The 19012-nt window shown below is 43.0% G+C and overlaps 1 protein-coding gene across 1 annotated transcript in view; it reads left to right on the forward strand.

The window, feature by feature from the left end:
• The window catches only part of LOC134531863 (circadian clock-controlled protein daywake-like), a 31781-nt gene that overhangs the window by 4814 nt on the left and 7955 nt on the right, over positions 1-19012 (forward strand). The window contains exons 2-3 of the mRNA XM_063367863.1: positions 7607-7690; positions 12908-13058. Coding sequence (XP_063223933.1) covers positions 7607-7690; positions 12908-13058 — 235 coding nt within the window. The remainder of the gene's footprint in view (positions 1-7606; positions 7691-12907; positions 13059-19012) is intronic.

Below are 19012 nucleotides of genomic sequence, written 5' to 3' on the forward strand. Positions count from 1 at the left end.
AAAAGGAATGCATTATTCTAAATACATACTATTCTCCTAGCTTATAGTTTTAATGATTGGTTAGGTTAGCTAGATTAATACAATGCTGTAAAGTTAGGTCAGGTTTACTTCATTCAAAACATTGAAAAATAGTGATGGTGGTTAATTAGGTTAGCTACATTTAAAACAGATGATTCACAACTAACTGTTAACAGCATTTTCAAGTCTCTGAAATGAAATTGGCCTAACCTAACCAAACCGTCAAAACTATTTCAAAGTATTTAAAATGCTTCTAAACGAACCCTATAAACCGTCAAAACGAGCGAATTCCGATAACCTACTTAAAACATTTTAATACCTAGGACCTAAAATAATATTTATTTTTACGTAAAATAACCTTTCGTTATGAATTACCATTGCGCTAAAAATACATGAAGTGTGTGAGATATTATTAGTACTCGGGGCTCGAAGCCACGCTACGTGTGTTGCCAATGTTTTGCCGTTAATTTGAGCACGTAAATCACGGGGTCTCGTCAAAGAAGGGGGGGGGGGGAAAGAAGCTGAAGAAACTACAGCGGTTGGCCTCGTGCCTGTTACGACACGCGCGCTCTCGCCAGGCGGCGCGACTCGGGGTCCCGTCGACCGCTGCCGCTGCCGTCCGGGCGCTTCTTAGCAGTGATTAGCGGAGGCGACGATATATCGATATGTCAGGTATATTCGTATTTCAGGTTCAAAATATCTATAACTTGGAATCGATATTTTAGTCCCGATATTTGTTTTGATATCGATTTTTTTTCCAGATGATATCGAATTTGAATAAAATAATATATTTCATGTTAAAAAAAATCTTTAAAATTATGTGTAAATAAGTTTGGCAGAAGAAATTTAAAAAAAAAAATGGTAGACCAAAGGTTTAGAAAAGAACAGAATATATATTTTTTTTTAAACAGGAAAAAAAAAAAAGAAGGAAATATCGGAGTTCACAGTTGGGAATTGCATAGGTCGTTAAGTTTAATCATTTCAATGCAGTGACAGGTCAACTGTTGGGAGAGGGCAGTGGCCGGTGACGCGAAAGTAGATTCGTGGACCTAAGTCTAGTAACTGATTTTATATTCGTATTAAGTTTTTTCAGTGTTGTGATGTAATTAGCTTCGATGTATCAAGAACTCAATACAAAATATACTTTAGTAATCATTTTATAATAAATTAATCATGGGTAAAAGTTTTTATATTATAATAGACCAACACATCGAAAATATTGATATTTTAAGGCTGGTATTTTATGGGTATCGATATAATTAAAGCAATACATCGAAATAACGATACATCGTGTTGACAAGTTTTGCCATCTCTAGTAGTGATGGGCAGAACAATTCAATTTATTGAACCGATTCATTTGAATCAGTTCAGATTAATGATATCTTCAAAACATTCGTTCTTTTAGTTCTGACCACTGACAACAGGATCGGCAGTTCGGCACATCTCATAATTCGTTCACAAATTCGAGTATTCGTTACGTCTAGGCAGCTGGCCTCGTCGCCTGGCTGGTTATCGTAATCTTGTCGGCTCGGATAGCGGCCGCGCTTTCGGCGTCCAATGGCAGCCCCTGCACGGCAAACTGCAGCTATTAAAACTACAGCTGATTCGAATCGCTTCTGACGCCCCGACCAACTCTTCTTCCTGTGACCGACCTTCTTGCTTGAAGTATGGCTCTGTAGCCCTCAGCAAAGAGCCACTGCCTCCGCGCTAGCTCGGAAAGACGACCTCTTCTCGCCTCTCGAGCCGGCTCGGAGTGAGTTCCCTATCTCCTCGCCACCTCCCTGCTGCTTGCTGACTGCTGGTAGCAGGGCTTCTCACACACCCTGTATCCGCACCTCCCTGGAGGCGCTGACGTCACACAGTGGCAGTCTGGCAAACTGCGCTGATACTACATTAGGCCAGCCAAATCCCCTCTTGGAACTTTACATGCTCGTAACGCCGTCGTAACAGTGAACGGGACGTATATAGCGTTAGAACATTACAATTTCAAAAGCCTTGAATCAATATCTTGTGTCAGAATACCAAATGTTAACCAACACAACTGTATTTTTTTTTTTTTGTATTTTTCTGGTTTTGATAGTATGATGGCAAATCACAAGAAAAGTAACTATGCCGTTTACAGGAGGTGACAATCAGTCTATATCATCAGTTTTTGTTTTTAATGAGCACATAATTAGCACCTAAGTTAATAGCAACAACTCTTCAACCGAACAGCCCCTCCTATTAAGCATTGAAACTGTTTTCACGGCCGTTTTTTTTTGTCTGTTTTTAAAGGAGACTTACATTATTCACGGTGGAGATGAAAAAAATATGTTAATGCACTGGTCACAGTAAATATTCATCAATGAAGATTTTCTATTAGAAAATCTGCTTGGTGTTTATTCAACGAAGACTTTGGAAACACTTTTATAACTACCGTAAATCAATTTTATGGCAAAATTGTAGTTGGTTTTCCTGTTGGTTCTGAGTTATCGGGGATGCGAAAAAAAACCACTTAATTAATTTTTATTGCAATGCATTTTTACGTAACTAAGTATTCTTGTACGTCACTCTCTCAAAAGCTACATTCTTTTGAGGAACTCGTGTGAAATGCTCATAAAAGAGAACTTCAGTTCCTGGTAGGTGGAGGGTACTTGCTACATCCGATATGCTAAGAGTGTCACACTAAGGAATTTTTTTTTTGTAAATACGTAATGACAGGACTCATCTACGTCATCCTGAAAAAAAATATTTTGGTTATTAAAAAATAAGTAACTATTTGTAGTGACACCCAAACAATTTAGTACTGACAACAAAAGTTCATTAGTAACCCTAATTTTTTAATGACTGAATATTTTTTTAGAACACATACATTTTTTGTTGACATTTAAAAAAAATTGACGTTTTATGAATAGTGACAAACCTTTTTATTTCAATAGATTACGTTAGTAAACTACAACTTAAGAAGCAACACAATAGCGATGACTTACTTCTGTTATTGTTTTTATAAATTATTCGAATGTCATAACTAGGCGAAGGTAATTTACGTGAAAAAAATTGTAAACGCTCATTGCTCATAAGACTGCAATGAGATATCCCACCAGCGGTTACTTACTTGTGACTGGAGGCCGCCTGCAAGTGAATCAGGACTCGTTCGCTTCTGAATGAAATTGCTGTGCTTCGTTAATGTACAGCAGACGTTTAGTTGAAAGCAACTCAAATAATCACGTAACACAAACAATGCTACATACCTTTTTTTTTTACACACAGCTAGTCTCGGAATCTTTTTGCGAAAAAAAATACATTCCCGTAGTTATGAGAGGCAATTTTTGTTTGTAAATGGAACAGAAATATTGGTGTATTACATATATTTGTAAATTTGTACATTTACACGAAAACAACTGCATCATTACAAAATAGTGTTCGGATAAATTATGGATTCGGATTCTTAGCCGGGCATTTATGATTTGTATTGTACCACCAGTGCCTCCAATAATTAAAAATATATGTTTAACTGTTTCCTGAATAGCTTTTCAGTAATAAATGCGCACATTAATGAGCATAATAAAACAAAACAAAGATTGAATTTTCTATTAACTTTTCAATGGTTTAAAAAATTATGCTTGTATACAAAACCATTTAAAATAGAAAATTTTGCGCAATTTTCCTAAGTAATACTCAATATTATTCTTGAAAAACGTATTTCTTATATGCAAAAATAACAATAGCCATGTGTTGTACAAATTTACAATATATGTATTGTAGTATAAAAACTATTTCTTGGCAACTGGTTTCCAAAGCAATCTTTTGTTGAAGTACAGGAAATCTTTTCTCTGTGAATGCAGCGCCGCACATCTCTGACTGACACACACACACACACACACACACACCTACACCTACACACACACACACACACACACACACAACTTCGAGTGTCCGAGTGCAGGCTGGGACGCGAGAAACTCAAATAGAGGCTTCACAGACTTGCGTCACTCCCTGTTTACCGCTGTTTGCATTGCGTGAGCAAACTTTGAGTTCTCATTTTTTAAAAAAAAAATAATGAAAAACTTAGTGCAGAGGTGATTCAGCGAACTCTCTAGCTTGAGTTTCCTCGTACAACGCGTTCGTGCTAACACACATACGTTTGCAATTTACACTAGAAAAAAAAATCACTTCGCAAAAGAATGTTCGCAAAAAAAAATGGTCGCAATCAATGCTTGATGTATAATCATTTGACTTTGGAATGAGCTAATGAATGTAGTTTACAGTGTGTTACGCCATATACAAATTACATTGCTTGATTTGACTGTCAGTTACTTGTTTGTTTCAAATTACAATAAGAATAGTTGTTGCGATTATCATATTTTTTTTAAGTTCCACTGTTTCACTGCTCAATATAAGTCACTTTGGCGAAGTCAATATAAGTGTTAGCGTGCAATGGGTTAAAGAAAACAAATTAGTACAGAGTAAATAAAAAAGTTAAACAATAAAAAATTTTATTGTTTAATTTACGATGAAGACTTGTAAATTATACAGGGATCTTCCTAAAATAATCGCTATATTCGTGAATTTACGTTGCATTGAACATGAACTCACAATAATAATTTTCGATTCTTAAAAATAAATTGTTAACTGTACAGTAGAAACACTCGTTTTCCTCCTACGTGCATGGGTAACAGCGTTTGCAACGGAATACAATACTATAAATTCGGAATCTTGATGATGAGTAGGGGCAGGCATTTTTCGCAAAACAAACTGAGCGCTTGTTAGAATGCAATAAATTATGCCCGCGCCAACAATTTCTTCGTTGTAATTGGCGGCCGTCTGCAAGAGAAGCTATTGCCACGTTTTACCAGACCAATAGCGACGTGTTTGCCTCCGCACAAACTTTCTACGATTCGTGTGCCGACAGTAGACATGTACCTGAGAGAAATTCAAACAATCACGAAACACAAACTATACTATAGTGTTTTAACACACGGAAAGTCTCGAAATATGTTTTTTTTGTTGCGAAAAATGCATGCCCTTACTGATGAATTTCTACGAAAATCCAGTTATCTGAAATTATGAAGAACACTTTGTTTGTTTGAGGAAGTTCTTCGTTCAAAAGTCCGTAAATTGAATGATATTTATAACAACATAGAAAACGTAACGATGAACAGAATTTTTTTTTTAATGTATTAATACACGTATGTATGGGAAGCTAATATCAAAACACAACTATGGGTCATTTTTTAAGGATGACAACTGAGAGAATTATACTTGTGAAATTCAACTGCAATAATTCATTACAAAGTATTTATTTAATATTTTCCATCAACTAACTTAATACATATTTCTATTTGAAGAATATTATTGATAAAAGCAGATATAAGTTATATCCAAAAAAAAATATAGGCATAAAATTTTTAGTATTTGTTCCACGAATTTAATTTTAAAAAAACACACGTGCATTTTATTTTATTTTTTGAATTTTAGATATCACGGAAAATATTAATATTTACAAGTTATTTGACTGTATTTAATATTCACAGAAGTTACGCCACATCAACCAACAATATGTATTATTCATGTAATGCCTATTTTCAACAAGTGACCTTCAGTTAGTTACGACTTCTTGTTATTTGCGGTGTAGTAAGAATTCGCGAGTTTCATTGCTTATTACGAAACTTTAAAAACTAAATTTAACGACTTCGTCCCGTAAAAGATTTTATTACTATAGTTATCGTTACTTACAAAGTTTCTCTAACGTAAATTATAAAAACAAAATACCACGTCAAAACGTACTGCTCAGAGTGACAAAATCGCTGTTTTAAAAATTGAGCAACAGGTAATTGCGTTAAGAATAAAATATACCTTGCTGAGACATAAAACACCTGCAGTGTGTGTGTTTTTTTTTTGTAGAGTAGGGGGAACACTGTTTGCTCATGTGCGAGAAATGGGTAGAGATAGCAACACGCAACGTAGTGTAAGTACAACAACACCATTATGGTGGCGCTGTGGGCAGTTCAGTTTTATCGAGGAGTGGGATTATAGAAGAGAGCGTGTTCCGTATTCTTCAGCAGAATGCTACATAGGTTTAACGTGCTGAAATTACTGGCATGTAGGCCTACTCTAAGGGAGGGCCGAATCCAACTAACACGAGCTCCCTGGAGGCATATGGAAGTGGATGCGCCATTTCATCGCGACCTGCAGGATGAGAGGCTGAGGCTACCCATCCCTGCCATGGCCCCCTTCAACTAGTTGGGCTAACCTGTGGTTGACTGGGAGGATATACCCCTTCCTAAGAAGGGATGCCCCTTCCAACCTCTACTAGCTGCCCAGGCTAGTTACCCGAGCTGGGTCGCCGCCCACTGCGTCTGCCCTTCAACGGTACGTGCTCTAAGTGACCAGAGCCACTGACTGCCTTGTGACCTCATAGGGCCAGCCCCCGGGCTTCAGTGCCCCGCTACACTAGGGTGACCAAACGTCCCGTAAAAACGGGATTGTCCCGTTTTTTAACGATCGTACACGGGGTCCCGAAAAAGTCTCCCGTATTTACGTTGGGTTGATGATACACTTTTGTCGCGCCTCTCCTCGGACCGTCTTCCCCTCTTCCCGACAGTTGAACTCGCCCATTTTAGTTACCTTGTTTAATTATGTTTTTAAGTATGTCAGACATACTTATAATAAATAATTATTCACTGCAAAATTATTGTTTTTATTTATTATACGCCTCACAATTTAAATTATTACATATTCATAGGTAAATTGAAAAAAAGATTTATAGGTCTCAAATTAGCAAAAAAAGAGCATGTTTCAATGATTACGTCTCGATGGAGGCCCCTCGGAGGGTATCGCCCCCAAACCCTCCTCGGATGTGTCCCGTTTTTTCAAGTTTATGATTTGGTCACCCTACGCTACACCCCTGTCCACAGCGGAAGCCGCACCCAGCTGTGTTACAGACGACTCGTCCGCTACGTCGCGTCGGTGCAAACGAGCCATCCAAGACAAGAGTGGTTCGCGATAAGGCCCGGCCGAGCCGCGTCGGACGCACCCGAGGACTCCCGCAGCAGTTCCGTCGGCATTTCCACCATCATCATCCTCTCAGTAACATATCCATTTGGCACCTCTTCAGGCACATGCAACAGTGGCTTTCGTCGCACTGCTTTCGACGATGACAAAGCACTTCGCGAAGTTGTTAGAGGGTGGGTTCATCATTCATTCCTTTGCGGCATAAAGAAGGTATTTCAAGACCTGTTAAACGTTATGACAAGTGCCTCAGTTGTGAATGGAGATTGTTTCGAAAAGTAAAATAATGTTTGTAGTAGTTTTCAACTGTACATTATTAAATTTCTGTAACCACTTGTGTCTGTTATTGATCAACGAACGGATATATACATTTTTTTTTTTTTTCGAATTATCCTCGTATTTTAAGTAGGATTTAATTGATGTACTATTAGTCCTGGTCGTTCTCTTGTTGCTAGCGATGTATGGTCTGAGTGTGATAAAATAACGCACATGGATAGTTTACGACTTACATTGCGATTGGCATATTGTCACAGTTCCGTGCTTTCTGAAAGTCATGTGAGACCACACGAAGTTTGAGCAGCTGTCTATACTGTTTCAGCGGGGTACCTGCAGCCATGCAGACTTAGCGACACGGCCTGCCTGAAGACGACAATGCAAGAGATCATCCCTCGATTCAGCAAGGGTGAGTAACCTTGGGGTGGTTCGAGATGGGCTTGAATTAAATGGAGAAAATAAATTTCATATTACTTACCATTTGAGCTTGACACAAAAATGTGCACAAAAGTGATTTAAAAATTACATATAATTTGTGATTGCAGGATCATTTTCTGGTGACCAATTTTTAAATTGTTTCCACATAGAGTAAGAATATAGTTTTTTTTAAAGTAATTTTTGTCTTTTTCTACTTTTAATATAAGACAAAAATCTTCATTAAATGTAAGCTATAATTTAAAAAAATTGGTTGTCTGTAAAGTCAGTTTACGGACGATAGTTTAACGTGACAACGTCATAACAAAACATTGACGAAATGATTGATCCAGAAGAAAAGGAAATATATTCGGCCTGAGACTGAGCCGTAATAGGTTTTTGCAACCAAACCATTTAGGCATTAAAAATATAATATTCTTTGAGGAAGAATTATATTTTTTAATTTTTCTATCTTTTGTATGATAAAATCTATCTCTGCATACTTTTATGAATAAAATTAAATCATTTTTATTGAATTATCACTATTTTGTATGGATACAAAGGAGTGAAATGAAATGTACAATTTAATTAATAAATTTACTTTTATTTGCATTCATTATTCAAAAATATTTATTACTTTTGAAATTTTACGTGCGCCGTATTTATTTTTACAAGTTCAAAAAAAACTTCGCACTAGCCGAAATTCGAACCGACAACCTTTATAAAAATTTTGTTCACGGTAGGGGAATAATATTATTTCGTTTTAATAACTCGATTTTATAACAAATACGCATCCCAAATACACCAAACTTATTTATAAGGTGTTACAATATTTTTTTTTAAAACATTGTGCAAAAGATCCCGGTTGTAATTTGAATTATTATGTGTAAATGTAAAACACCATTGTTGGTTCAAAACGTATTTGAATATATAACATTACTTTTAAATAACCGTACCGATTGTGCTGAAAATCGGTGGACGATCGTTAAATTACATAATATTAATCATTCAAACGACGAAAATATGATTGAAAAGTCAAATCGATGGTCGTTCCAATCGAGTGGAAGAGAGATGCCACGCATGCGTACAATGAGCAAACAGGAACATCCGTAGTGGGACATCCGTAGTGGGACAATTTCTCGTGCGTGCAGCCGGCGTTCATCGATTTATTAGACGTTGTCACGTCAAAAAAAATAGTCGGTTATTAAAACTTTTATGAAATCATAATGAAACTTGTTCAGCCAGACGTAATAAAATAATTATCTTGCACATAATTATGGTTAGACTATCTTCGCTAAATGAATAGAGTGACTAATTGCCAGTATTTCCCCCTGTAATTTCCCACTGTCAGGGACAACACTAAGGCCATGAGAATGCAATCTAACTAGAAAGATCAGTAATTAGGTTATAATTTTCTACAGTGCCAAGTTTTGAAACCACAACTTTAAATTATGTTAACCTCAATCTATACTGTTAGCGCTGAACTATTTCAGGGGTATTCAACTGTCGAAAATGCTTAATTTAAGCCAGGCTTCCACATGGCCTTAAAAATTCCCCCATAATTTAGTTTTTAAAACAATGCTATAACGCTGAGCTAGAGATCGAGGATGTGACGAGGAACGTTCAGGGCCCTGACAGGGATGTGACGTGGAAAGTTCAGGGCCCTGACAGGGATGTGACGTGGAAAGTTCAGGGCGCTGACAGGGATGTGACGTGGAAAGTTCAGGGCCCTGACAGGGATGTGACGTGGAAAGTTCAGGGCGCTGACAGGGAAGTGACGTGGAAAGTTCAGGGCCCTGACAGGGATGTGACGTGGAAAGTTCAGGGCGCTGACAGGGATGTGACGTGGAAAGTTCAGGGCCCTGACAGGGATGTGACGTGGAAAGTTCAGGGCGCTGACAGGGATGTGACGTGGAAAGTTCAGGGCCCTGAAAGGGATGGGACGTGGAAAGTTCAGGGCCCTGACAGGGATGTGACGTGGAAAGTTCAGGGCCCTGACAGGGATGTGACGTGGAAAGTTCAGGGCCCTGACAGGGATGTGACGTGGAAAGTTCAGGGCGCTGACAGGGATGTGACGTGGAAAGTTCAGGGCCCTGACAGGGATGTGACGTGGAAAGTTCAGGGCGCTGACAGGGATGTGACGTGGAAAGTTCAGGGCCCTGAAAGGGATGGGACGTGGAAAGTTCAGGGCCATGACAGGGATGTGACGTGGAAAGTTCAGGGCGCTGACAGGGATGTGACGTGGAAAGTTCAGGGCGCTGACAGGGAAGTGACGTGGAAAGTTCAGGGCCCTGACAGGGATGTGACGTGGAACGTTCAGGGCGCTGACAGGGATGTGACGAGGAACGTTCAGGGCCCTGACAGGGATGTGACGTGGAAAGTTCAGGGCCCTGACAGGGATGTGACGTGGAAAGTTCAGGGCGCTGACAGGGATGTGACGTGGAAAGTTCAGGGCCCTGACAGGGATGTGACGTGGAAAGTTCAGGGCGCTGACAGGGAAGTGACGTGGAAAGTTCAGGGCCCTGACAGGGATGTGACGTGGAAAGTTCAGGGCGCTGACAGGGATGTGACGTGGAAAGTTCAGGGCCCTGACAGGGATGTGACGTGGAAAGTTCAGGGCGCTGACAGGGATGTGACGTGGAAAGTTCAGGGCCCTGACAGGGAAGTGACGTGGAAAGTTCAGGGCGCTGACAGGGATGTGACGTGGAAAGTTCAGGGCCCTGAAAGGGATGGGACGTGGAAAGTTCAGGGCCCTGACAGGGATGTGACGTGGAAAGTTCAGGGCCCTGACAGGGAAGTGACGTGGAAAGTTCAGGGCGCTGACAGGGATGTGACGTGGAAAGTTCAGGGCGCTGACAGGGATGTGACGTGGAAAGTTCAGGGCCCTGACAGGGATGTGACGTGGAAATTTCAGGGCCCTGAAAGGGATGGGACGTGGAAAGTTCAGGGCCATGACAGGGATGTGACGTGGAAAGTTCAGGGCGCTGACAGGGATGTGACGTGGAAAGTTCAGGGCGCTGACAGGGAAGTGACGTGGAAAGTTCAGGGCCCTGACAGGGATGTGACGTGGAACGTTCAGGGCGCTGACAGGGATGTGACGAGGAACGTTCAGGGCCCTGACAGGGATGTGACGTGGAAAGTTCAGGGCCCTGACAGGGATGTGACGTGGAAAGTTCAGGGCGCTGACAGGGATGTGACGTGGAAAGTTCAGGGCCCTGACAGGGATGTGACGTGGAAAGTTCAGGGCGCTGACAGGGAAGTGACGTGGAAAGTTCAGGGCCCTGACAGGGATGTGACGTGGAAAGTTCAGGGCGCTGACAGGGATGTGACGTGGAAAGTTCAGGGCCCTGACAGGGATGTGACGTAGAAAGTTCAGGGCGCTGACAGGGATGTGACGTGGAAAGTTCAGGGCCCTGACAGGGAAGTGACGTGGAAAGTTCAGGGCGCTGACAGGGATGTGACGTGGAAAGTTCAGGGCCCTGAAAGGGATGGGACGTGGAAAGTTCAGGGCCCTGACAGGGATGTGACGTGGAAAGTTCAGGGCCCTGACAGGGAAGTGACGTGGAAAGTTCAGGGCGCTGACAGGGATGTGACGTGGAAAGTTCAGGGCGCTGACAGGGATGTGACGTGGAAAGTTCAGGGCCCTGACAGGGATGTGACGTGGAAATTTCAGGGCGCTGACAGGGATGTGACGTGGAAAGTTCAGGGCCCTGAAAGGGATGGGACGTGAAAAGTTCAGGGCCCTGACAGGGATGTGACGTGGAAAGTTCAGGGCCCTGACAGGGAAGTGACGTGGAAAGTTCAGGGCGCTGACAGGGATGTGACGTGGAAAGTTCAGGGCGCTGACAGGGATGTGACGTGGAAAGTTCAGGGCCCTGACAGGGATGTGACGTGGAAAGTTCAGGGCGCTGACAGGGAAGTGACGTGGAAAGTTCAGGGCCCTGACAGGGATGTGACGTGGAAAGTTCAGGGCGCTGACAGGGATGTGACGTGGAAAGTTCAGGGCCCTGACAGGGATGTGACATGGAAAGTTCAGGGCCCTGACAGGGATGTGACGTGGAAAGTTCAGGGCGCTGACAGGGAAGTGACGTGGAAAGTTCAGGGCCCTGACAGGGATGTGACGTGGAAAGTTCAGGGCGCTGACAGGGATGTGACGTGGAACGTTCAGGGCCCTGACAGGGATGTGACGTGGAAAGTTCAGGGCGCTGACAGGGAAGTGACGTGGAAAGTTCAGGGCCCTGACAGGGATGTGACGTGGAAAGTTCAGGGCGCTGACAGGGATGTGACGAGGAACGTTCAGGGCCCTGACAGGGATGTGACGTGGAAAGTTCAGGGCCCTGACAGGGATGTGACGTGGAAAGTTCAGGGCGCTGACAGGGATGTGACGTGGAAAGTTCAGGGCCCTGACAGGGATGTGACGTGGAAAGTTCAGGGCGCTGACAGGGAAGTGACGTGGAAAGTTCAGGGCCCTGACAGGGATGTGACGTGGAAAGTTCAGGGCGCTGACAGGGATGTGACGTGGAAAGTTCAGGGCCCTGACAGGGATGTGACGTGGAAAGTTCAGGGCGCTTTACAGGGATGTGACGTGGAAAGTTCAGGGCCCTGACAGGGAAGTGACGTGGAAAGTTCAGGGCGCTGACAGGGATGTGACGTGGAAAGTTCAGGGCCCTGAAAGGGATGGGACGTGGAAAGTTCAGGGCCCTGACAGGGATGTGACGTGGAAAGTTCAGGGCCCTGACAGGGATGTGACGTGGAAATTTCAGGTCGCTGACAGGTATGTGACGCGGAAAGTTCAGGGCCCTGACAGGGATGGGACGAGGAACGTTCAGGGCCCTGACAGGGATGTGACGTGGAAAGTTCAGGGCCCTGACAGGGATGTGACGTGGAAAGTTCAGGGCGCTGACAGGGATGTGACGTGGAAAGTTCAGGGCCCTGACAGGGATGTGACGTGGAAAGGTCAGGGCGCTGACAGGGAAGTGACGTGGAAAGTTCAGGTCGCTGACAGGGATGTGACGAGGAAAGTTCAGGGCCCTGACAGGGATGGGACGAGGAACGTTCAGGACCCTGACAGGGATGTGACGAGGAAAGTTCAGGACCCTGACAGGGATGGGACGAGGAACGTTCAGGGCCCTGACAGGGATGGGACGAGGAACGTTCAGGGCCCTGACAGACACAGCGAGTGGCCTCGGCCTGTGAGAGCGCGTGTGCGCAGGCGCGCCGGAGTTCGGCCTGCCGCCACTGGACCCGATGCGGATACGCGAGCTGCAGGTGGACTACGAGATGGGCGAGAACATCAAGGGCCGCATCGTCGTCAGCGACTCCGACACGTACGGCCTGTCCAAGCTGCGCATCGCTGACGTCAGGTGAGTCCCGCCTCGCCGCAGGTGGTTTTGACGTGAAACTGGTCTTAGAGACTTTGAGTGTGGTGTCATTATTTTACTTCAATAATCAGCTCGCTGATACGACCTCGAGTTTGCATCGCGAGCGGGCGGGTTGGCGGGGGAGGGTAACCGCGCGGATTGGTCAAAACCGCCGCTCTCGCTCCTTTCTACTCAGTGCAGCTCACGACTCAGACGTGATAGCGCGGTGATTCCTGTGTTTGTGTGTAGAGTTTATTTAGATGGATCGATTCAAGCCAAAAAAGTTATATGTTAATATGAAAGTAAGTCTATAAAAATGTAATAAAAGACGATATGTCAGCCTCAGCCGGAGACATGAACCCGGCTATCGTCGGGAAGAGGAGGCTGTGGGCCACGCACAGCCGCCGCGGCGCTCAGTGAAGGACGCAGACCCCACGAGCCCCTCCCCCGCTGCTGCGCCTGCACCAGTGGACATAGCGCCAGTGGAGAGCACCCACACATCTGTAGAACACGTCTAGTTTTCCTTTCAATCCACTGCACTAAGAGCGACTCGCTGACACAGACGTACCACGTTAAATCAACGGCCGCGTGTCCCGACACAGCCTCAAACTATTTTTTTCATAGAAGAGGGGGGGCGATACATGGGGTTTACAAAAGTCTTTATCCTTTAAGCCACCTTCATGAGTAAACCTGGATTCATCGTAGGAGTAAAGGAAGGGAATTATTTTGCCAACGCTTTCGTACGCTCTTAATAAACTCTGGAACGTGGCCAAGCAAGGAGGACGTTGAAAATCATACGTACACAATGCTATGAGAAGAGACAACATTTTGTGGTTTTATTATGAGGCCAATTACGTTTATAAAACTGGAATTCTATAAATTCAATTTTTTTTATAAAGACAGTGATAAACTAAAAATATCTATAATGATAGAAGTAAATATTTTAGAAAAAATTTGAAAACTCTTTAACATATCCGAGCGATGTCTGTTGACGAGAAACATCAATAAAATGTTCAAAGTGGATGAGTTGTTTTGGTTCCGTACTTACTTTTCAAATTGTATTCTTAGAAGCGTAAACATGGCTGAAATTCCTGTTTTCAAATTCTTAAACGTATTCAAGGGATTTGTATTTTAACAATAAAATTATTTTGTAAAACTAATGTGTAGGACAGAATTACTCAGGACAATAAAAATTAATCGGCAAGCGTTTAAATGTTTAAAAATGTACAGATGTCAGTAATATGAAAAGATATGCAGTATGAATTAAATAAAAGTATTTTTTCGTATAAATTTGGTACCTGCGTTTTGGTACAAACTTCATGCTAAACAAATATGTCATTAATTGAATATAATATTTTAAAATATTACATCTTTTAGACCAAGTTCACGATATTAGTAGCATTTCGGTGCTATTTGGTTGTTTAACTGGCATCTCGGTATTTTTTTTTAAATGCTTTTCGGCATTATTTCGATTTTATTGCACTTCACACGAAAAATATTTTTCTTTCCATGGCTGTACGGGATATTGTAACCTCAGCAAAACTCCACGAAACATGCTTACAACAGTTGTAACGGCTAATAAGTAAGGGCACGCAGATTTCGCGAAAAGATTTCGAGACTAGCCGAAAGTTAAAACACTGTAGCATCGTCTGTGTTTCGTGATTGGGTGAGTTTCTTTCAGGTTCACATATTTCGTAACACAACCAATCACGATAATCCAGTGCGGAAGCAAACGCGTCCTGAGTGACTCGGTCATATAAGGCAACGACTTCTCTCGCAGGCGGCCGCCCATCACAAGGAAGAAACCACAGGTGCGGGTATACCTTGTTGCAGTCTAATAAGTGTTCAGATTTTTTCGCGAAAAATGCATGCCCTTACCAATAAGCCGTTCGGTGTTGGACTCACGTGTCCCAATGTGCGGCTTGTGCGCCCTGTCCAGGTCTGGCAGTAGTCTGGCGGGTGGAGGGGGGAGGAACGGAAGCACCCGCTGACCACGTCTGCGTGGTCACATGGTACCCGGGTGAATGCGCATGTTGGACACACGCCCAAAACATTGGCTGAAATGCCGGGTTTACAGCGTGGAAACAGTTTTAAAATGACTGCATTTTATGGAAGTGACAGTGTATAGCCAAATATTGTAACAGGGACGACATGCGAAACTGGCAGTAAATACGCGCGACAAGTGATGTCAGCGAACCTGGCGGGCGTGGAGTTTACCTATGTACATGTGTTTGAATGGCGTGAGACTAGTTACAGTGGTGGCGTCTAGTGGCGTGGAGTGTAAACTAGATAGAAAGCTACGCAGTGAAGTGCCTCGCGCTTCGCCAATTCTAATTGGACAGAGCTTCCCATGCTGTCCTGTTACGATATTTGGTTTAGCTAATGAGAGTCCAATTCATACTTACTAAGCCTCACCAGACGTGGTCAAGGTATTCGGCTTTGTGTATGGCGATGGCGAGGTAACTACGTCACAGCATGCAGTCTCCTGACTGTTCCTAACTCCACTTGCGGGCCGCATCCTCCCTCGCGCGTGTCCGCGTGGAGTCGCGAGGACGTGGCTATCTCGACTCCTTGATCGCACCTCGACACCTCCATGTCGGCGGGATGTGGCTGCCTTTCATGCTTCTGCGACTTACGGCGTACTGCGTTTCAAGTATGCCAAGGACGTTAGAGCGGGATTATAAACTACGCAAGACACGAAGATAAAAAAAACAGCCATAAGTGCCAGAGGTAACAAGTTAAGAAAAAATAGAATAACGACTCATAAATTACGCAAACCACAACAAAAAAAAACTTGAGCGCACATGGATTGAGCCCACATATGACTTTCAATTATACTCTGAGGTCAGACCAATTAGCGAAATGTCTGGGTCCTTAAGTATTAGGTGTCAATTACGTATTTTTATCCAAAATATTCACGCATTATAAAATTAAATCTCCAATCATGGTTAATTCTTTAAAATGTAAATTTTGTCATCCAATACTGCAAACTAAGCGCCATAAACTCTAAGAATGTGTCTGAATTCGACCGAGGAATTTCGGGTGCAGGTTCATCACGACAAAACAAGTTGAAAACCTTTACACCTCTTTGGAGCTGGGGCTAGTGTAGATTATAGAGGAAGTTTTTAAGATGGAAAACTGCACGTCTGGATTATGTTTAATTGAAGTTCAACAACCATCACGAATGTCGCTGAAGCAAAATTATTTCGTGAAAATAATAGGGTGTAATAACTTCATTTTCCACATATTTGCGTGGCGTGTTACTACCCTCAATTGTTTCAATGAAACAATTACACTACATTCACCGAATTCACGGTGTTGGTAGAACTTCGTTTAATTAAACATTATCCAGATGTTCAGGGTTCCATCTCAAATACTTTCTCTATTATCTATATAAAGAAAAAAGTAAATTTTCATACATTCGAAATCTTAAGTCTCCGAAAGTTATTCCTAGATCGCTTTGAAATTTTGACACTACGTTGCAATCGAATAACCACGTGTTTTTATATACCTATCTCATGCCTGTGACAGGTAAAAAAATAGATAAAGATATATATATATAGGTAAATATATTTATAAATGTTTGTGTGTTCACCTTCTTTTTGTAAATAAAAATATTTAGATAGGAAGGTATGGACATAGAGAGATTGAGATATAGAGAGAAAGAGCGAGGGATATGTGTGTGTGTATACTTATATAGATGTAGAGAGATGTAGATTGGGATATAAATAGAAACAGAGATACATAGAGAGATGTGATAGTGTGATGTGTAGAGATATGGATGGAGATACATAGATGTATAGAGATATTGAGATTTGTTATATGTAGAGAAATAGCGTGAGGTTTATAGATGGACATAGTGTTACGAACACAGACTGGACCGCGAGGTTCGGAGCTTGCGGCCCCGCACGGCCACTGACGTCACCTGCCGTCCACTGCTGACTTAAGGCATGCCACGCGTGCCTCGTTGGATTATAAAGGTCCTCACTGCCTCCCTTCACCCCTTCCACTCACCACGTACCCTCACGCCTTCGGCCAATGTCAATGACCATTTTAGCGGGCAGGGAATTCTGCGGGTTTCCCGAGGCCGCCACGCGGAGTGGCGCGTATAACCACCGCCTTTCTGGACTTCCAAGGTGACGCGACATATTCAACCCTCCCAGTCGGTTCTAGAAAGTCTGCCAAGAGTATAAAAGCAGCGACGCCGGTCTCCGCGAGAGTTCGGAGCGGAGAGCGGAGCAGCGGAGAGAGTCTCCCCCTCGGGGAGTGATACTGGCGATACCCGTGCGATCAGCGAGAGGTGAAGAGGGCAAGTGACCCTTGCAGAGCGAACCAGACCTGTGGAGAGGCGATACCTGCGAGTGAAGGCCTGGCGAGCCAGTCGGGTGCGACGAGCGATAGTTGGGGACTGTTGTGTGGCGCGGAGTGTACGAAGGAAGCGGTCAGAGGCGGGCAGAAGAGCGAGCCACTGTCGAGCTAAGCTCCAGTGGAAAGTGTTAGAATATTTAAATGACAAGAGTAAGACTAATTGTTGTGGACAGAGGTCTTGAGTGCATTAATTAAATTTATGGTGTAGACATTAGTAATAAATAAAACTGAACTAATTGATTGGGCTATAGCTACCTTACGAACCCAGTTTTCTCTCCACGTTATACTCGCAACAATATGTAAATATATAGAGATAGAGCTTTGTATATGTGTACGTACTTCAAACAAATTACAAAAAAAAAAATTGATAGACGCATAACAACGTATGCCGGGCATTAGCTAATTTACAAAAAAAAAAAAAAAAAAAAAAATTGTTAAAACCCACCTTCAAAGGTGTACACCAGTCTTGGGAAGCGATTTAGACCATAAGCGGTATTGATGATTCCAACATACTTAGTCTTGATCAACCTGCGGTGTGACAGACTCGGCCTGTACAGCTCGCCGCACGGGAGCGGAGGACGAACCCCTCCACGTCACGTCGCAGCGCGAAGAGGTCTGCTGGGGCGACCTCTCGCACGCGACCTTCCCCTGCTTCAAGGCCACGCGCGCCCAGCGAGTCTGCCTCGGTCCGCAGGTTGCCTGGGCGTGGTCCGTGTCAAGCTCTGCTTGCGACGGAGGATTACCGCGGCGGGTTCGCGTGGTTTCTCGCCAACCCACACATTTTTTTTTTTTTTTTTTACCTTTTACGTTTACACTTTGCAAACACGGAAAGCCGCAAGTAGAGATGATTATTTATGTCGTAAATGTTTAGTGTCTAGTCAGTCTGCAGTACACAGAACTCTCATCTTACTCTCATGGAAGCAACCTTTGGTTTGAAAACTTTTTTTGGGGCGCGGTGGGAGTAAAATTTCAATTACAATTTCCAAGGCCGAATTTTAATTCAACGTTTTCGAGAAAGATAGTTTTGAAACGTTTCTGACGCCAAAGATATATAAAAAGAACACGTGCGAGTCGAGGTTGAATTGCCAAACAAGTTTCACTTCTATCGCGTGTACTGAATTACGTGAGCTCTTTTATTATACACTAGCTGCAGTACCCGGCTTTGCCCGGGCTGAACACCGGGTGATATATTGTCCGCGAGTTACAGCAAAATGGATAGCGATATGTTCACTGTTGTGGACATTAAGAAATGACACACAATTACTGTTTGTGTATCTGTGACCTATGATTTTCTGTTTACCCATGGCGATCGATACAGCGTCATCTAGCGGTGAGTTACAAAAAAAATGGATAGCATAAAAACCTTCTCCATGATAAAAACACTTCGATGTGCCAACTTTCATGGCGATCGGTCAAACGGTGTAAGAGTTTATCGACGTCATACATGCCAACATCCAATTATATATATTCTTATATTTCGAAATTTTGGGGCTTTCACTTTTGAGGAAGGGGGGGGGGGGGGGTGGATGTTCAGGACCTCGAATTGTTTGGGACACTCCATCTCGAAAGAAATGACATTTGAAATTCCT

Source organism: Bacillus rossius, chromosome 5 (assembly GCF_032445375.1).
Source record: "Bacillus rossius redtenbacheri isolate Brsri chromosome 5, Brsri_v3, whole genome shotgun sequence".
Lineage (NCBI taxonomy): Eukaryota > Metazoa > Arthropoda > Insecta > Phasmatodea > Bacillidae > Bacillus > Bacillus rossius.